The following is a 21,559-nucleotide window of genomic DNA, read 5'->3' as shown; positions in this document are numbered from 1 at the left end:
AAATGGCTTCATTTATCAATCACTGAAAGATTGTTTAGTTAAGTAAAGTAACCCAAAGATTATTAGATTCATTGTTAAGTATATATCGTATGATATATACAGTACATACAGAAAGTGCAATAATTTGAATGCATTACAAGTTCGCCAAATGTACCCAAAAATGTAGGCCAACAACGAGTTACGGGTGCTGTCAGTGCTGGCAGTGGTTGTTATAAAAAGTTAAGTAATGATTGTTAAGGCGTTTACTTCAATGCGAGTCCTTTCTTCGTCTGGTTCTTAACTGCTGTTGTGATATAGGAGTCCAACTATTTTCGGTATAACAGTGATAGTGATAGTTATAGAGCAGACCATTCAATATATAACAGTGCAATCAGGAAGTGCTGACTGACTTTCCTCTACATATTTTTTGGTCAAACTATTTGGTCACTTCAATAGCTATTCAACCGGATATCAACTAATTATACGGTAAATATTTTATTCCAATAATTACTAATCAATTCAATTAAATAATTATTTAAATGTTTTTTAATGTCATCTCATAAACATTGAATGACATGTTATAAAGAAACTAAAAAATTTTGAAAATATTTTATATTATATTTAATATTAACTATAAAATTTTTAATAGTTGATTAAAAAATAATGCATTGTATATATTAAGGATTAAACAATATTTTTTAATAATATTATTTAATTTATTATTATTATTATATTAAATATTATGCACATTTAATATATTATTTGCAATTATTAATTTATTTAATAAATATGTTTTTACATTTTAGCAACACTTATTTAATTACAAATATATTACATTATTTTAATAGCCAATTATATAAATAATATTAATACAATATATAATTATATAATAATACAATAATATAATGTTAATTGTTATTTATGTTTGCATAATGTTAAGTTTAAATTAATTATTATTGAATATAATTTGAAAAAATTCCTAAATTAATTGAATTTTTTAAGTAATTAATTTTTTAATTTTAATATTTTGTACATAAAACAAAATAAGTGTTATTTTTTATTTTTTTAAATCTCACAATATATATAATATGTTGTGAAATAAATACCAAAAATTGAAAATAAAACAATTAGTGTTTAGTTTGTAGTATTGTTAGTAAAACAAGTAAATTTGTGATATATTATTAGTGATCTACAGGTAATCGTAAAAATAATTACTAATTATGTCTAAAATGTTAAATTATAAAAAAGTGTCCGAAAGTGTTACTCTCAAAACTAATAAGTTATATAAAAAGCATATGTCATGAATTGTGTCAGTGAACATACAATACATTAATAATAATAATACTAATATTAAAATATTTATTTTATAGTCTTTTAACAATGAAGTTAACTCTATTGTCGACACTCGCCATACTATTTGGAGTACAAATTTGCCAAATTTCCGCAAATCAAAGGGTAAGTGAGGCTAAGCATAGCCTATCCGGAACTGTTAGCTCTATATATATATATGATATATACAGCAAATATAATCAATTTTAATAACTACTGCCCACATAATTGCATGAATCTAATCCAAAACCAATTTACTTGTATATATATAATAACAATAAACCAAATCATGTCTCACAAAACAAACAACTAATAAGTCAATTAATTTACAGAACAAACGGCAAACCTCTACCACAGCTACTAATTATGAATTTCCTGGAATTAGAAAAGCCCAGTACGAGGAACTCATTGAACAGTACGATCCAGTGGCCAGAGTGGCCGCTGCACAGACATATAGCCCATCTATAAGTGATCCACAAGACTATTCAGGACAGTACTCGCCATCGTCTTCATATAGATCTACTTCTGGATCAGCTGCTCCCACACGATCGAGAGCACCTGTAAGACTATTTTTTTAAATAACATAACTATACTATAGTTTTACTATAGTTTTTTATTTTATTGATATAATTTTTAATCAGAAAATTAAATCTTAATATTCAAAACATAATAAAAATTATTAATTATTCTATAGATATATAATTTATAAACTATATAAGAAAAAATAGTCTATACTTAAAAATAAATTGTCACTTACTTTCTCAATTATTAGCTCTTATTTTCTTTTTATAATATTATGCCTAACAATGATTTTATTGAATAATTTAAACTATATATTTAATATCAAATTTGACCTAAAAATTTAATATATGAAATTATAAAATTATTATTTAACACATGAAGCTGTGAAAACGCCTTTATTTATTTACATTAAGCCTATTATTCATATGATTTGATATGTTTTAATCACATATTTTGCGAGCAATTATTTATTATATTTTTGTTAAACATATACTAGAAAAAAGTCAGTCAATTGATTTTTTTTAAAAGTTACTGTATTTTTAGATATTGACAGTAACTCTAATTGCATAAATTATTACAACATAGTAGTAACATATTAATAGTATTTACAAAAAGTGCTATTTTTATAAAAGCATTTTTTTGTTGCTTTTTTATAGTTTTTCACAAATAGTATGTTAAAAGTTAAAAAACAAGTAATTACTTTCACATCTACTTTTTAAGAGTTCATCGATATTAAAATATCTAATTATAAAAACAAGTAGTCTTATTAAATGCATCTGTGCTTATAAATCAATTATAATAATTATTATTATTGAATTCAATTGTTAATTAAATAATTTAAAATCTAACAAATCTAACTATATAAATATTATTTATTGTAGTTTTGAAATTATTAATCCATAACCAATTAAGTTATTTATGTTTATTAGACTTTCACTGTTATTTAATTAATTAAAATTGTATGAATTACATGTGCTATAAAATTATATAATTTAGATTAATCGGCATTTTATATAGAAAAATAAAATATTTGCTTAAAGTTATTGAAGACACAAAACTATATAATATTAATAAATAATTATTATGATTCTTATTGTTTGATTTTAATTGTTTATAATTATCAAATTATGTATACGATATTAAACTCATTGCTGAAAAACATATAAATCGTAATTAGAGTGGAATATGCTTTCTATATAACTATTGTTAATGTATTATATTATAATTACTTATGATTTTTAAACTGATTATTATCGTTAAAAATCAAATACAATTGTAACTCATTTTTTGACAATTAAGTGCTTCAGAGGCTCTCTCTCTCTCTCTCTCTCTCTCTCTCTCTCTCTCTCTCTCTCGCACACACACACGTATATATATACATCTCTCTCATAATGACTTTTTTCTTTAAGTAAAAACTTTTTTTTTTAGTTTCTTCTTTAAATTATTACACTATTAACAAAACAAATGTAAATTTTTGTTTAAATAACACAGTCGTGAATAGTGTTATAAATCTTATTTTTTAATGAAATATTTTACATAAAAATTATGCTTATTATATTATTTTTTAAAAACATTGAAACACTTATCGATAGCAGATCTGTATCAATCAGACAAATAAATTCAATGAACAATACATTTAACACTAACATACATACATACATGAATAAAAAACACAAAAATATGTAAAATATAGAAAAAATATAAAAATTTAACTTATTTAACGAATAACATATTTATTTTATTCTTTAATAATATATACAATATATACAACAATAATAAAAAATAATAAAAAAAATAATAATATTTGAACAATAATAATTGTAGTTTAAACAAAATAATTATTGCTTAAAAACTAATTCAATTTTAAATAATTCATTAATTATTTATTTTATATAAAAAGGTGTACCGAAGCAGTTCCAGTGATTCCAACAACAAAGACGATGACGAAGCCAAGCGTTTGGCTGAAGAAGAAGAAGATAAAAAGCCCGACAAACTGGCACTACTTCTTCAGGACTCCAAGTTCTCGTGCGGCGACAAAAAGGATGGCTATTATGCCGATGAAAGGTATTAATTGTTTAATTGTATTATATATGAAAACATTATTAATAAACATATTTTATATTAAATTTATATAACAAAGTGTTGGGTGTCAAGTATTTCATTACTGTGTCGGCGGTGCTAAGCATAGTTGGATGTGTCCGGAAAATACCGTCTTTCATCAAATTCACTTAAATTGTGTGCCCGCGGCTCAAGATATTTGCACCCAATCATCTAAATATCATGTCGTCAATGATTATCTTTACAAAGTATTTATCAATTTATTATTATTAAGTTTTCTTAATTAAATAAACTAAACATTTATATTGTGTTTTTCAGCCATTAGAGCAAAGAGGACCTAATAATACACTTCGTTATCATCAACGCTATTATCCGGAAGGCTTTGATTTTGGTGGCGATGTTTTGTCACAAGTATTGCCTCCAAGTCAACCCCAACGACCGGCTGCTTCTCCGTATAATTATAGAGACGATGACGACTCATATGAGCCCCGAGGAAATACTAGATCTCAATCCGATTCCTATCCATCTTCCTATCAGTCATATCCAGCATCAGCACCAGCCAGAGCTGCTCAGCCAGTCTCACGTCCGGTCTATAAACAACAAGCAGTGGCCAGAGCACCGGCATCACCACAGACCTATAGTTCACCCTCTTATTCAACAATATCTCAGCCAAAACCCACAGCCAGACCATCAACTTATTCAACTCCCAGTCTATATTCATCGTCTTTCTCTTCTGATTCAGACTCTGATAGTTATGATAGCTATCCTTCATCTGGCAGTAGCTTTACTTCCAGAGACACTTCAGGAGATTACACACCATCAGGAAATAGCTATTCATCTCCAACATCGAGCTACCCGTCCTCACAATATGCAGGTTCACTATCGAGCTCGAGCTACCCATCATCCGCATCATCGTCTGGTGGATCATCAGCCACCCTATCCTCATACAGACCGGTTCAGTCGGCGGCAAAACCAGTGTCATATCCCAGCCGTTCGCTTGGAATTCCTATCGCTAGCTTCAGAGTTGCCGCAGCGTCCGCTCCGTCATCTAATTATGGCTCATCAGCTCAGGCCAGTCGTGTAAGATCCGCAGCTTACGCACCGACAGGATTTTCGTTGGGAACATTCAACTCTGAAATGGCCAGTGGTGTCAAATATGATGAGGACTATTAGATAGGATATACCATTTTTTTAAATAAATTATATAATCAGCTATTTTTATGTATCATTTGTTACATTATTATTATATTAAAACATTTTTTAATTATTATTATAATTATTTTAAATATACCAAAATATAGACATAAATTAAAAACAAATAAAATACTCTCATTATTTGTCACTAAAAAACACATTTTCATAAATAGAGTATAATTTTAACAATATATTTATTTTATATAAACAGGTCATCAATAAAATTAACAACAATTTAAATTTATTATTATAAGACAATATCAACAAAAATAAGCAATTTTGATGTGATATTAGTTTAGCGTCAAAGAGCTTCTCGATTGAGAGATTTGGTTGACGTTTGGATAACTATATAAAACTTATATCACTTTATGGCTGTGTTGTGCCAATCATTTGTCAACTATTTTATATAATATTATACTTTACTTCACACACTATTGAATCTAAACATACAATTTGTATTCACTATTATTAATAACAAATATTAAATTTTTGTATTTAAAGGCTGTTAATGATTTTTATATTGTCACACTAATTATCATAAAATAAAATTTTATTTTTTAATATGTTAATAGCAATAAAATTGTAATAAACAATTTTTTATATTTTATTTATTTTATCGCTAAATGTAATATTAATTATATGTATAATCATATATAGTAATTATACAGTATATCTCTTATTATTATTTTTAAATAAATATTAAATATAGAAACATTATTTTGGTTAAATATATCTTATAAAATCATTTTTCAAATATTAATTTTAAAAATTTAAATAAATTTACAAAAACAATTCATTGAAAATTTCTTATATAAATTCTCATTAATTTTCAAAGAAAATAAGAAAAATACATTATTATGCAATTATTTTTGGTTAGAAAATAATAATAATTTTTATTCAAATTCATAATCCTTAATGGTTCACTTAAATGAATTTAGTAATATTTGAATATTTATTGTATAAATTTAATTAAATAAAATTCATTTGCTATTTTTGGTTAAATATCAAGACTTTATTTTATTTGATAATTTATATGAATGCCAAACAATACTCAATATTGTATTAATATTATGAGTTTGTCTTGTTTTTAACAGCTCTTTAAATTGTATTTAGATTTAGCGCATAGTATGTTAAACATTGCACACAACTTTGGTTCAAAGATTTAGGGTTCGGGTCCCCGAAGGTCAGCAACTTTTTAGTCTCTTACCGATGAGTTGACGAATAATTAATATTAGCGGTGATTCTGTAGAGAAAAATATATATTACTTAAAGATAAAGTTAGAGACAAAGTAGTGGTATATGTGATGAATACTGTTATTACTTTGTCTGTCTCGGCGTCACTTTGGCTGAGTGTTTATCAATAGTTATATAATTTATATTATACTAAATAAAAAATTGTGAGTATAAAATAAAATTATAAATTTAATATAATCAAATGTATTAGAGCAAAAAAGTACCCAGTTTAAAACATTTACATTTTGGGTGGGGTTTACTAAATTTGGGTGGAGTTAAGTGTTATGCTGTGTTTGTTCATTAATTTACTAATTTTTTTTAATAATAAATTATTTACAGACACTCAGTCAAAGAGACGCCGAGACACTCAATGTAAAGGTTGGTCAGTGTATGTAAAGATTTTCCCAAATTTTTCCGAGAAAGTGGAAAATAATTTAAGATACTTTTAAAAATAAGTAATATATATATACCTATAATACCTGTAATTAATATTTTTAGTATAATTTTTTACTTTATTAATCAATATTTTTGTTTACTATTTATTTATATATTGAAATAAATAAATAACATTTAAGTTTATGACAACAATTAGGAGAACAATTTACTAACCAAATGTTTGTTTAAATTTTCAATAAAAAAATTTTATTTCATGATTTTTGATTTATTAAAATAGTTTAGTAATAAAATTTTCAAACACATATAAAATGAATCAAACATTAATTTAAATAACTTATATTTGAATTTTGATTCAATATTTATTCATTAGCTTTTTATATAAATATATTTAATTAAATAGTTTATAATAAGGGGAAAATATTTGCAATTCAATTGAATAGTTTGTTTTATATGGAATTAAATAAAAAAAAAAATTCATCAAAATATTTGCTAAAAAATGTTGTAATATTTATTTGAATGATGATATAAAATAAAATTTTTATACAACAAATATTTTTCCTTTTTTTATTTATTCATTTTACAAATCAATGGCTTTTATATGGTTTATAAAACACTATATATTTTTCATTTATTTAATGATCCGCTTATAAACAGAAATAATACATAAAACATTTACCCATTTTATTGTATATGAAATTTATGAGTATCTCTTGTAATTTTTCACTTTTTTATTTTTATATTATTATTATTAAACAAATAGGAAACCCATTATTATCCGGTTAAATGATAGTTCATTATATTGATCTAAAATAATATTAATTTTACCTACAATTTATTTAATAACTACTGCATATTAAGCTAACAATTTAAAAATAATACAAATATTAATAAGATATTAATTTTTTTTCTTAAATTAAAATCTATTTAAAATTTATTTTTTACTATAGCAAACATTTTTTGTTTAATAAACATTAAAAAATGTTAGGCATTTATAATGAATAATTCAAACAAACAAATCAATTAATAATAAATCACTTTTCAATTTTCACTTATTTTTTTAAAAAATGCTATTAAGAATTAAATTCAAATATAATTAATAATACAATAATAATAATAATAATAATAATTAATTAATTTAAAGATGTGTTCAATGATTTTGGTCGGTATCTAATGGTTTGAGTTCACGTATTTGTTTTATAAGATAAGCCTTTTCATCGTTGAACTGTTCATCGTCTGACCTATCGGTTTGAAATTTGGTTAAAAACTCGACGAGTTTATCCTTATTCCTCAATAGTATATCGAGTATGGGTTTGGGTTTATTAGGGTTGGCCACAAACACCTTAAACACGTGGAACGCCTCAAACTGTATGTTTCGAGACTTGTCTCTCAACATTGTCATCATTAGCTTTAAATTATCGGGTGAACTGATATAACGGGTCATTACTGTAAAGTTATGTCTGTCCAGTAATAGTTCGCCTAATAGTTTTAGTGACTGTCTTTTAGTCACATAATTGCCTGAATTTAGCAAATTTTGATAACAACCATAAAATCGGTCGTAATTCTGCTCTAAGAAGTCGGCGCTTAAACTCTTGTGTCGGGTTAGAAGCTCTTTGAATGTCGAGAAGGCGTCCGATGCGATATCAAATGTCGACACTTCCACGTAATCAAAGAATTTATAATAATCCTCTGATTGAAGCATTATTTTAGCCAATGCTTCATATCGGGCGCACTCCCGAAGCATTGATCCACAATTAAGTGCGATGTCGTGCTTCTCGTATCCGTCCATTAATGTGAATAATATCTCTGGTTTAGTGCACATGTACTCTACAGTCGGCGATCGGGTGCCGATTTGTCGGCGCAATATATTATTGAAAACCTGCGCCACGTCCTTCTTGGCCTCGAACTCGATACGCGACAAATTGTTTATCAATAATAACAACAGATTTGAATTATACAGTTCCTGAGCTAACTGTGCCACTGCTATGTCAGTCTGTGGCTCCGTTTCATTAGTCCCGTACAACATGTTCTTCATTAGCACCAAATTCTTTGATACTTCTTCCTGAGCCTTATCGGCCTTTTTGTCGCCCTTTTCCAGTGCTGTCAACGCCTCTGACAACGACTTTATTAAGTCGTACGGACTCTTTGATGACTTGCCGAAGAGTGGCATTACTTGAGATGATTTTGATGGCAATTAAACAAAATTAAATATGATTTATAAGTTAGACAATGATAACAAACACTTGTCTTTTTTTGATGGATTTAGACTTATATTATAAGCCTTGGATTAGTGCTAAACCAATGACATCGACTATATGTCAAATAAAACATCTTTTAGTCATCAATTAAATGGCAATAACATCATTATTGTCATAATTACCAATAAATGTGATAATATGTCAATTTCTTGTGTAAAATAGCAGTCAATGACAAAGTAGTGACAATCAAGTGATGACAGCAATTGTTATGCCTTTTGATTGTTTAGTGAAAGTGATTGACAACTCAAGTGATGATATATCTTATGGGATGTGATATTATTGACACAATTGGTTGAGTCAAATATCAACAAATGAGTCCATCAATGGTAGCGATGGTCTGGTCGTCACTTATGACCACTTTGTCTTAACCACACTTTGATTACAGTCTTGTATTATATATATGACTAATAATATGCTATCAAATGGTTATAAACAACAATCACTTTAATTACTAATACAATGCCATAAATACAATGTTATGAAGTATTTCACTACTAATACATTACAACACAAATCAAGTGTTATATTAATTAATATACGACTGTATTGTATGTTATTGTATAACAACAACACATATCAATGCTTTTACAGCTTATGTATGCTATGATTGTTAGATCCCTTATTGAGAGTTGAATATTGTTTTTTATGGCACTATTACTGGGTGTCAGTGACGGTGTGTGCGCTATATTACCATAAGTGATGTCATATATCATAACCATGTAGTCATCAATGGTTTGTATAGCACCGGCAGCTCATGACTGTCAACCCATTCAACACAATCACTAAACCAAACATTTGCTTATTTGTGTGAAAAAAAACTTTTTATTTGTTAAACAAAATATTTAATATATAAATGAAATTTTGTTTTTTACATTTCACTAATAAACTACCGGTGCTATAGCACTGACACATCCATATCAACAACAGGTGTATTACTCTACCAATTGAGGGGTTGTCGTAGTTGTGGACGTCATTGAGTGATATTTTTGTGGCTTTTAAAGAGTTTAAAATTATTTTGAATGAATCGGTGGTTGTTTTAGATAAACTAATTGTTTTCAATCAAATCATGTTATATTTGATTGGTTTGGGTTTGGGTGACGCTAAAGATATCACCGTAAAGGGTCTCGAAGTGGTCAGGAGTGCCAAACGTGTATATCTCGAGTCATACACTTCCATACTATCCGTCAGTAAAGAAGCGCTGGTAAGGCATTGAAATGATTGCAAACAAATATACCATATATTTGATCGCAGGAAGAGTTTTATGGTCGAGAAGTTGTGGTCAGTGACCGTCTGTTTGTCGAACAATCGGCTGATGAGATACTGGAAGACGCTGTTGTTAATGATATAGCCTTTTTAGTGGTCGGAGACCCACTCGGGTATTAAATTTTAATTTGTATTGTGATTACATTGACTGATTTTATTTGTCTTGTGGACAGTGCGACCACACATACAGACCTTATATTACGGGCGCACCAGAAGGGTGTTAAGCACCGACTCATACATAACGCGTCGATAATCAACGCATGCGGTGCCGCAGGTCTTCAGTTGTATAACTTCGGCGAAATTGTTTCGATCCCCTTCTGGACAGACAACTGGAGACCCGACAGCTTTATGGATAAAATTTTGTCAAACTTAAGGTCCGGTTTACATACACTTTGTCTTTTAGGTCAGTATTTCACTTATGATAATCACTTTAAATTATAATTAAATTTTATTTATTTAATTAAATGCATGTATAAAAAATTAAAATATTTATTAAAATGACTAAACATTTTAAAATTAAATATTTTTTATTGAAAGATATTAAAGTAAAAGAGCAGTCCATAGAAGCAATGATGAAAAGAAAGGTTGTCTACGAACCGCCCCGTTATATGAGTGTCACTGTTGCGGCCAAACAGTTACTCGATATCATTGAAATGAGACCACAATTTCCGACGGATTTATTGAACGATACATCTGTGGCCATAGCATTGGCCAGAATTGGTTGCGATAATCAGTGCATAAAGACTTGTAAACTGAAAGACATGTTGTCATTAGATATGGGAGAACCACTTCATTCAGTGATAATCCCCGGAAAACTACATCCAATTGAAACAGAAATGTTGCGAATATTTGCCGATAATATTGATATCGAGATATAAAAATTTATATACTTTTTGTAATCATTTATAACAAAATTTGTGTCATTTTATACGGTTATCACTCGTGTAAGACTACAGTCCGGAGTGCGTCCTCTTCATTGATAAGAAGTGACACATTTGCGCCGTCGTTGAACTTATAAGAAAGTCCGCCATCGATGACAATATTTGCGTCAATCATACGTGACTTAACAGTTATGTTTTTAGCGAAACCCCGCGGATTACTGTGGAATTCTGTGCCAAATACTACCGGATCTCTTATAGCATAAGCCATCAATGGTTCGGAGGGATCGAAAATAAGTGAATTATTAAACTTATTGGTTATTCTTTCTATGACTTGACTGTCATTTTCTGGTAAATGTTGTCCATCGATCTCTTGGTTTATTATCTGAAACAAACTCTGAATGCATTGTGGCGTCACTTTGTTTATATTGAAGAACCATGAGGTCGATCCCGTGCCAGTACTTATAGTAAGGCCTGAGCTCTTAAGTTTGGCTTTAATTTTGTTTTCGTTGACTGCAAACTCATAGTACGAGACGCGAGAAGAAATTGCTTCACCGATAAAGACTTCATTTAATGCTTTATACGGTAAAACTTTTTTCACAGTCTTTGTGTTCTTTTTAATCTTCGAGTCTCTCGAATCATGACTTGCATCGAGTTCTAAGAAGCGATTCTCTGGACATTTGAGTTGTTGATCATGAAGTTCAATGGGTTCTTCGTTTGCATTTTCTGACTCAAGTATTATACGAATTCTTTGTCTATATTTCCATCTGAACTGTCCGTCGCTGAGTAGACGAAGTGCTTCACCGAAATTATTTGAATATCGTTTCGGTAGACATAGATAGCCGACCGATCGTTTGGGATCACTATTGACTCCAATCACAGCTTTATTGCAATTATTAATCTTAGAGGCGGCCATTAAAAAGGTTCCGTCGCCTCCAGAGGTTATGATAACATCCGCCCAATCGATGTTTTGATCGTTATATTCATTTCTGCTGACAACTCGTACTTCAACACTGGCTTTCTTAAGACATTCAACAATATGTTCCCGACTTTGCTTATGAATGTTATGATGTGATATCAATCGTTTGTAATCACTTCCACGACTTTCTAACTGTAAACCAAGTAATTGGAAATATTAATCAAATATAATGACAATAAAGAAAAATGAATGACAAAAGTGTGGACAACAAAGACATACATTTTTACTGAGCTCTTCCTCATTGAGTCCGGGATTGCGTTTCTTCTCGAACTCATATCTGGAAAACTTTGTCAAAAGGAGAGCTGTCTTCGGTCGGAATGGTTCGATGGGATCAGTCAACGACTGGTCTTCATTGTTGGCAGACATTTGTGGTGTAAATCGATAACAGCGGACAATATTGTTGGCAACAATCGGCGGATAAAGAAAACGATGAATTGAATTAATTTCAAACAATCGTCTCATCAGATTTGATGCCATTGACGATCTCATACTTATTGGTCACTATCGATGACTTGATTATTGTCTTCACTGTTGATGTCATCCAATAACTCATTATTAAAACAATTTTGCACTCAATTTATTGATTACTTCTTATATTTATTTCAACTTCCATTCAATCAGTACTTAACAAAAACAACTCATTGTTGGCAATCAATTGACAATCAATGAAATCATTGACAACACAACACATGTATTAATATTATTAATGTTTTTTTTAATACAAAATTACAATAAATTTACAATCGTTTCAATCATTTATTATTATCAATCAACTCATACATCAATAAAAGCTGCACTGACTGTACAGTAATGAACCGCAATATTATTGTATATTATTATATGGATAGACTGACAAATTCATCAATTAATTTATCAATAATTATAAACAAATTGTACAATAATTTTGATTTTTTTAAAAAATTCAATTAATTGATATTCAATTGAAATTAATTTCAAATATTTGTGGACACATTTCATTGACGTTTGATGTGTTTATTTATTATCATTTGTTTAGTCAATAATAATAGTCTCAAAACTAAATAACTAAACAAATTTGGGGTTTGCAAACATTGTTGACGTTATTTTTGGTTAAAAATTAAAGATTAATAGAAAGTATTGGATAAGTTTCTGCAAACGTATAGATTTAGTGAACAAATAACGTCCATAAATACTGTTTGATATTCAATAAATGCATTATTAATAATAATGTTTGTGTTGTAAACCAGTGAAGTGTTGGTGTGTTGACTGCCAGCTGTACCACAATGTGTACCATAATGTTGAAGCACTGGTAGGTACAGTATTAGTGTTTGGTGTAGTGTTTTAACCAATGCTAAGGACAGACAGTTTGCAAGAGAAAAGTTAACCAAAACTTATTCGGCATTTATTAGTAAACTAAAGACTGGTCTCCAATGTTACCGATCTATTCCAATGACAAGGAGTACAAAGTTACGACCACTTTCCGGATCAAAGAAAAGATCAACGGATGGCTTAGGTATGTGTTTGTCTATCTATCACATGACTGATTCACTCACTTAACCGGCGATACCATGAAAATAGGTTAATATTGTCGGACACGAACTCAAGAAACTTATTTCTCTTCTTGTTATTGAATCTCTCATTCGCTTTTGTGGAGCTTTCTTATGGCATTTGGACGAACAGGTGATTCACTGATATATCCAACAAAATATGTCAATAATTTTGACACTTTGATTGTCACCACAGTTTGGGTCTCATATCGGACTCGTTTCATATGTTCTTTGACTGTACGGCACTGTTAGCAGGTTTGGCCGCATCTGTGATTACAAAGTGGAGATCAAACGAGAGATTTTCTTACGGGTAATAATTGTGATCAACTGATCCATCAATTGATTTACAGATTTAATATTTATTTTAATTACAGTTATGTGAGGGCAGAAGTGATCGCTGGTTTTGTCAACGGATTGTTTTTGTTATTTATTGCATTCTTCATATTTTCCGAAGCCGTCGAGCGGGCCATTGAACCGCCAGAAGTAAAACACGAGAGACTATTCCTTATATCAGTTTTGGGTTTACTCGTGAATTTGGTCGGCATATTTGTCTTCCAACACGGGGGCGCACACGGGCATTCACATGAAACCGGTGGACACTCGCATGGCGGTCATTCTCATTCAAATCATTCGCATAATGGCCACTCACACGGTGGTCATGGCCACAGTCACGATGAAGGTGCCGGTCATCAGCATTCCAATAGTGGTGGTAACGGCGGAGTGAATCATCGGCAGATTATGCAGGGAGTGTTTCTTCATATATTAGCCGACACACTGGGAAGTGTTGGTGTGATAGTATCTGCGATTCTTATGAGTTACTTTGGTTGGATGATTGCCGATCCCATATGTTCTATGTTTATCGCAACTCTGGTTGGACTCAGTGTTTTCCCGTTGCTCAGGGATTCCATCGGTATTTTAATGCAACGGACACCCCGAGAGTTGGACGCAATGTTACCGGCATGTTATCAACGGGTTTGTTATTTTTATAAACAATTATATCAATTCCAGCAAATGTTTAATAATTTGTTTTCAACAGGTAATGCAATTGGAAGGTGTGCTTAGCATACAAGAGCCACATTTCTGGACACTTTGTTCAGAGACATACATCGGGTCAGTGAAGGTGGAAGTGTCCAACAGTGCCGACCATCGATATGTTTTAAGCCATACACACTCTATATTTGCACAAATAGGTGTCAAACAATTCTATGTTCAAATAGATTTTGCTCCAATTTGACCACATTTTTAGTATTAAAATTTTTTAAATCATCGAAAAGTTTATTATTATTTTAGTTATTAAATTAAATCATTTGTTATGAAAAAAATCATTGACTTTCTATTTATAACATACATTTTGATATCCGTAAATAAAAATTTTATCTAAATTTTTATGATATAATCAATTGAATTGACTTTTTTATAAGAAAAGTTTTAATCTTAAACTATTCAGTTTATATCATAAATTAGTTATATATAAAATCGGTTGCAAAATAGGCGAAACTATTACAGTAATATTATTTTTGTGGTAATTAATAACTTTTCTTTGGATTGCAATTGAATAAACAAAAATTTATTTGCAACTGGTTTTAGGTAAAGTATCCAAATTTACTTAACAAAGGCTTATAGATATTTATATTCATTTATAATAACCTAAATTTATGGTATTATTAATATTGGGTATATTTTTTATAAGAATAGTTAGTTTATGAGCCTTTTTTATTTAAAACCGTCAATTCTATTACTACCGGTACTATGAATGTACTGTATATGAGAACTGGTATACTAGAACAGGTAAGTTCAATATCACATATAGTTTATGAGATATTAAACATACCTGTGCTAGCATTCATGTGCTCTATGTTCAAAATAATTATACGATTGTATATTTTACTAAAAACCATAATGCAATCAAAATAAATCATTTAATTCTAATCCAGAGAAAATATATTACCAAAAAACTAGTTCCGCCTATTTTGTAACAGATTTTATACAGTATATCTAAGTAGTTATTTTATACATTATAAATTATTTGTGAAATTGAACATTGAATTTTACCGGTAAATATTTTGTATACATAGCATTATTTGTTATTTCAAAAAATACTAAATTAATCTCATTGATACATTTTATTTATATTTTGAAATGATTAAATATTATTTGTATCAAAAATTGTTTTTCTATTATGAAATTAGAATATTTTAAAAAATAAAGATTAAGTTTTTAAAATTAAATTCTAATTTTCCAAAATAAAAGTATTGAATATTTTACTGCATTTTACATAATTAGGTGATTATTTGGATTTAATATAACTATATAAAAGTTAAATAGTTTAACTAATTCATAGTCTCTCTGAATTATTACTAAATAAGTATTATTTTTGAAAATATTATAATTACCTGTAAATTAAGTTTGTGATCGACTAAGATCTTTAAAATATTAATAATTAGTGAAATTATTTTGTGTTTTGTCCCAATTTATCATAAAAATATGGTTATCCCCTACAGCATCACATATTAAGGTAGTGTCACATTTGGCCAAATGTAAACATAAATAAATAAAATTAATGACAATCCATATTTGAATGATAAAACATTTTATACAATTTTTATATAATTGTTTTTATACCGCTATGCGTTAATATTTTTTATTTAATTCATTCAAATAATATAACATTTATTAAAACTTAAATATTTAATAATTTTTATAGTAATAATTTACTCGAAATGCTTGAAACTATTACTCCAATCAATATATATATATTTTTGAAGTGAATATATGACAAAAATTATTGAATTGAAAGATGTATATACAATAAAATCAATAATTTAAACTATTTGTATATCAATTACCATAGTATTAATTGTACAGATTTTAGTATCCAATGACTTTAAATTTTTGAAAACTATTGCAAATAATAATTAAAAGCCTCATTCACTCGTCATCTGAACTGCTGGTCGACTCTTCATCCAATTCTTCATTCGTCGACCATTTCTTAGGACTTAAATTCAATTGAATGGTTTGATTGTTGATAAAGTTCCTCTTGTATCCATTCATACCGTTCCTCGCATTAATGGAAGCTTTAAACTCCATGACCTCATCCTCAGTCAATGGTGCATATGATGGATCGTCGTCGTGACCGTCCTTCCAGCCCAACTCCATAAGCAACCGATGTTCGGCTTCTAAAGAACTCGACAAAACTCCCATATCTTGTTCTTCATAATCATCGAGTGGTGGACAATGATATTCACTGTTTTTCATATTTTTCAAATCATTTTCACCATTAGTTTGGTTATGATCCGAGTTTCTCACGGCTTCCGACTCTCTGATGTTATTGAAGTCGTCAGAAGATATCTTAAGATTTTCAAGTTTTTCTTCGACTTCATTGTCTATCTCCTTGTCTTTGTTATCATTTTGAATTGAATTGAAAAAATCATTTTTATTCGAGCGTTTCTTCGGATTCTTCATTAATATTTCCATTGTTGGTGTCGTTGTCTGAACAGTACTTTTAGTGATCATCGGTTGAATTCTTGGAAAAATGGTGTTCTCCTTCAAGATTCCTGCCTTTGATTTTCCAATTAAAGATATGTTGCGATAAACACCCGATGAAATTAATGGCTTTGAAGCGTTGGCCGATGAGATGGCATCCGATTTGGTATTGTTATGGATGTTATCAAAGTTGGCAACAGAACTATGAATGAGTTGAAAATTCTTCGATGTACTCAATACTTTAGATTTGGTGGCACTGTTAGTCCACGCGCTGTGGAAACTGGAGTTATCATTGAGTGGTTCATCCTTTTGGTCGCATTTTACTTCATTGTTGACAAGCGATGGAAATTCCCGATTAAAAACGTTGTTTGAATTCTGTTCTTTGGTTACTCTCTTGTCCTCGAATTCATTGTCCAAATAGTTGTCATTTAGTTTATTAGTAAATGACTTTCTGGTCGGAGAATTAAAGTTCTTAAATGTGTCGGCATTTCTGTTGTGTTTATTACTGGAATGATAGACATTGTTAGGCTTTTCGCGATAATTGTGTCGATGAGACCGTTGGCCAGAATCTGTGTATTTCTTTTCGCGAAAACCTTTCACATTATGAGAACCATTGGATCCATTGTATTGTTGTTCGCTTCCAAATGAGTGATGTCTTAAATAAGTTTGTGATGAATCTTGTGATTGATTGGAAAATCGGTCGCTATTTGTCAGACTGTTTGTGCTATTTGTTAACTCTTTTCGACCAAAATTGGCGTATCGTTTGTTATGTAAATCAACTCCTGATGACAATGGATTTAATTGAGAAGATTGTGTACTTCGCTTAGGGAGCTGTGGTTCCGGTAATTTAAGCCACGCGGGAGTGAAGAAGTCTTGAGCTAACGGAGCGTTGGGGCTCTCCATCAGTGACTCCAAACAATGACCATAATTAGGTCTCGTCTCGACTTTCGGTCAAAACTTGTCGATTGCTTTCACTGTTGATTACTCAACAACTCATCCAAACTTTCAATTAATCTTTTATATCATTCACTTAACACTTTAATGTACTTTTTAAAAATATTTTATATCAAAAATTATTGATTAAAATGACTAAAAATTATTAAAATATTAATAATTATAAATTATAAAAACAATTTGTAGCTATAATCGCACGTCCATTAAGACACTTATGATAAAAATAAATCATTTAAATCATTTTCATATCAAAAGGCAGTAAAAATTGTGTCGAAATATTTCAAATATTCATTGAATACTAATAATTATTATAAGTTAACATTCATTGTTGATTTATTAGTTATTATAAGTTATCCATAATTTAATAATTAATTAGAAATATACTTTAATTTTCAATTATTTTATCCGTAAAACAAATATGTCTTTAAATAGTAAAACCAATATAATTACTGTTATAACAGTAAATCAGACATTTATGGTTGTGTTTTAAATATGTTATTATTTTATAGTATATATATTTATTATTTAGCTTCAAAGTTGATTAATGTTTTTTTCATCAAATATAATATTAATACAAATATTGTCGACAAAAAAAATTAGCCAAAACTAATAGGAAATCCAATTAATATATTAAATCGTTTTCTCTCTTGTGGTGTAATATTGGATTATTAGTCAATTATTAAATTATTTAAAGATTATTTCATTTATCATTGTATTATAATAATAATATTAATTAAATTATTGGTTTATTATAAGCCAAACCAGGAAAACAGTTAATAAATTTGTGAATTGTGTCAAAGTATACACTAATATTATAATTTGTTTTTAATTATTAAAGGCTTCACAATTCAATGCTATGATATATATATATATCGATGCTTTCAATTACTAGAAATTTAAAAAATAATAATTAAATATATTAATAATATATAATTTTTGTTTAAAATTTTGATTAAACATGATATAATTTTAAGTAAATAATAATAATATGTGAACTATATTTACTAAATCACATCATTGAACTTAATATTATTATAAAATATTTAAAAATATTTATTTTTTTTAACTTTTAAAAATTTGTTTATTATAAACTTTTCCTCAAAAATTATATTATTATAAATAAAACTAATTAAAATATAATAATTATTTAATTAAAAATAATATGCGATATCGTATAACAAATGTTTTAACAAATAGCTATCATCTCATTATAGACATAACAGTTACAGATATTATGTAATTTATATAACGTATTGATAATAACAGTAATATACTGTATACAGTAGTATAGTATATATATATTATTTAAAAATAAATAAATAAATTACCTTGACCAATCACCTTGCCATTTTTGTATTATTAATAATATTATCTCAAATGTATTTCATTCAATATCATCAATAATTAAATATAATGTCACACATAAACAATTGATTACTTAAATAATTACAATTAGTTTTGATGTCCAAAAAAATCGCATACAATTAGTATTATTTTTATCAATGAATACATCAAAATATTATGATTTTAATAATCATTTGAAATATTAAAACAATTTATTACTAAAAAATTATTAATAAAACAAATATGTCATCAAAAATATTATGATTACTACAATTAGTGTATTATTATTATTATTTGTATTATTTGATTACAATTATATTATTATTATTACGATTATTATTATAACAATTATTATTGCCTTTTGTGTGTTTATATAGCAAATGATTTATTAAAATTCAATTCATATATTAATATATAACTCGAGAGTCACTGTATTTACAGTAATAGACAATACGTTACATACAATTAAATGTATTTTCATTGAACACACACTTCAATTGAATTCAATATTAAATATCAAATACAGTATTACTTTATTTCAATGGCTTTTATGGCAAAAAATGGCCGCAATTTGTATGTTGTATTGGGAACCGGAAACATAGATTACACTCTCATATATATACGTATTGTATACATGTATTGCATTATACCGTACAGTGCTATAGCATTACACATACACTTTCACTAATATAAACACTTAACACATATGTATTTGTTTTTATAGCATATTATTTCAATATTATTACATGTATTTGATCTGACCTTATAGTACAGTATAACGGGATTGTAGACTAACTTTCTAATAAATTTAATGTATTGTTAACATTACAAATGTACTGTACTTATAGTTTATTTAGTTTTTTTATCAATTATAATACTATAATTTATTATATGATTATAACTATTGTCGAAAAAGTTGTTTATTTTGAATAATGCATTACATGTAATCAATTTATAATTTTTTTTGTGGTTAATACAACTTTTGTAGTTATTTTGTTTGTAATTTCAAATTGCAATTCAGTTTTCACTGTTTTTTGTTTTAGTTTTGTAAATTTTATTTATTGTCAATCAAATATTATATATATATATATATATATATATATATATATATATATATATATATATATATATATGCATAAATGGTACAGAATATTACAAATTAAAAAATAAAACCAAATGTCACCCATAATGGTGTTAACATAACACAAAAATTATTTTGAAGTTATTTTATATTTTTTATTACACATTTTAAACAGACATCTGTTTTAATAATTGCATACAATTTTTATTTTAGTCAATACAAACAATTGAGTGAACTTTATTAAACATAATTGGCTTACAATTGATATTTACCGTTAATGTAAAGATATAGCAATTACACAAAATAAAGATATTTTTGTGGACAAAAAATAGCATATTATGACTTAACTATAATGTAAATATATTATTAATTTTCTAGACATAAATATTTTTGGTGCCAATATATACCCCACACTGTGTTGGAGGTCGAGACTATCCATCAAAACCATATGATCTCATCTATAATAAGACATTTGTTTTGATTTTTTAATAGAAATATTATTATTTTTACAGACTATAGACTTAATATATTTTTTATTTAGCATTTTAATTAAATAATTTTTCAACATTTTTTAAATCACTATTTTTACTAGAATTACTTTAAACGGTTAAACTTTATTCAAACTTTAATTAATAGTAAGCATTAAAAACCAGCAAAAATGTTATTTCAAAGTCAATATCATATGAATAATATGTTATTATAAAACATTTTATATTAATATTAGAATATTCTAACATTTATTCATACATTAATTTAACGATAAGTTCAACGATCACAATGTGAATGATGAGAGACCTTATGTTGTCATTTATTATGATTACTTTAATACAGTATAATCATACAGTATGTATCAAATGTTAATTGTTTTATTCAAGCAATTTAATTAGATATGATTATAATAATTACTATTAAGTACATTGTTTACAGTATAATTATAATTTTCACATATTGTCACATATATTATATCATATACAGTAATTCATATACATATTTCCTCAACTGTTTTTGAAACTTTTTGAATAAGTGATATACAAAATAATAAAATATATAATATAATGTAATCTATTGTATATTGAATGTATAAT

The 21,559-nt window shown here is 27.7% G+C and overlaps 6 protein-coding genes across 6 annotated transcripts; 3 read left to right on the top strand and 3 right to left on the bottom strand.

Annotated features, from left to right (window-relative positions):
• The first annotated feature begins 242 nt into the window (after positions 1-242).
• Positions 243-5,153, top strand: LOC128960582 (uncharacterized). Its single transcript, XM_054306702.1, has 6 exons — positions 243-465; positions 1,350-1,434; positions 1,641-1,868; positions 3,731-3,894; positions 3,971-4,136; positions 4,207-5,153. Exons 2-6 carry the CDS (start codon positions 1,360-1,362, stop codon positions 5,059-5,061), a joined length of 1,488 nt encoding a protein of 495 aa, XP_054162677.1. The 5' UTR covers positions 243-465; positions 1,350-1,359; the 3' UTR covers positions 5,062-5,153.
• A 2,662-nt stretch (positions 5,154-7,815) lies between these two features.
• On the bottom strand, positions 7,816-9,578 carry LOC128960592 (protein Mo25-like). Its single transcript, XM_054306713.1, has 2 exons — positions 9,089-9,578; positions 7,816-9,019 (listed from the first exon to the last, which is right to left on the bottom strand). The coding sequence occupies exon 2, from the start codon at positions 8,876-8,878 to the stop codon at positions 7,859-7,861; it is 1,020 nt and encodes a 339-aa protein (XP_054162688.1). The 5' UTR covers positions 8,879-9,019; positions 9,089-9,578; the 3' UTR covers positions 7,816-7,858.
• Positions 9,579-9,626: 48 nt separating this feature from the next.
• On the top strand, positions 9,627-11,167 carry LOC128960593 (diphthine methyl ester synthase-like). The gene is made up of 4 exons (XM_054306714.1): positions 9,627-10,167; positions 10,218-10,342; positions 10,403-10,632; positions 10,767-11,167. Exons 1-4 carry the CDS (start codon positions 10,033-10,035, stop codon positions 11,105-11,107), a joined length of 831 nt encoding a protein of 276 aa, XP_054162689.1. The 5' UTR covers positions 9,627-10,032; the 3' UTR covers positions 11,108-11,167.
• Positions 11,122-12,900, bottom strand: LOC128960586 (NAD kinase 2, mitochondrial-like). Its single transcript, XM_054306706.1, has 2 exons — positions 12,306-12,900; positions 11,122-12,218 (listed from the first exon to the last, which is right to left on the bottom strand). The coding sequence occupies exons 1-2, from the start codon at positions 12,573-12,575 to the stop codon at positions 11,166-11,168; spliced, it is 1,323 nt and encodes a 440-aa protein (XP_054162681.1). The 5' UTR covers positions 12,576-12,900; the 3' UTR covers positions 11,122-11,165.
• Positions 12,901-13,297: 397 nt separating this feature from the next.
• LOC128960591 (zinc transporter 7-like) lies at positions 13,298-14,875 on the top strand. Its single transcript, XM_054306711.1, has 5 exons — positions 13,298-13,578; positions 13,644-13,745; positions 13,809-13,922; positions 13,987-14,584; positions 14,649-14,875. The coding sequence occupies exons 1-5, from the start codon at positions 13,496-13,498 to the stop codon at positions 14,844-14,846; spliced, it is 1,095 nt and encodes a 364-aa protein (XP_054162686.1). The 5' UTR covers positions 13,298-13,495; the 3' UTR covers positions 14,847-14,875.
• Positions 14,876-16,356: 1,481 nt separating this feature from the next.
• LOC128960584 (vasculin-like) lies at positions 16,357-18,151 on the bottom strand. Its single transcript, XM_054306704.1, has one exon. The coding sequence runs from the start codon at positions 17,996-17,998 to the stop codon at positions 16,541-16,543; it is 1,458 nt and encodes a 485-aa protein (XP_054162679.1). The 5' UTR covers positions 17,999-18,151; the 3' UTR covers positions 16,357-16,540.
• Positions 18,152-21,559: the final 3,408 nt, after the last annotated feature.

Source organism: Oppia nitens, unplaced genomic scaffold (genome assembly GCF_028296485.1).
Source record: "Oppia nitens isolate AA-2021 unplaced genomic scaffold, nextdenovo-longstitch-racon4-pilon3 scaffold4_pilon_pilon_pilon, whole genome shotgun sequence".
In the NCBI taxonomy this organism is placed as follows: domain Eukaryota; kingdom Metazoa; phylum Arthropoda; class Arachnida; order Sarcoptiformes; family Oppiidae; genus Oppia; species Oppia nitens.
The sequence above is the reverse complement of the archived record's forward strand: the minus strand, read 5'-3'. Positions and strand labels throughout refer to the sequence as shown.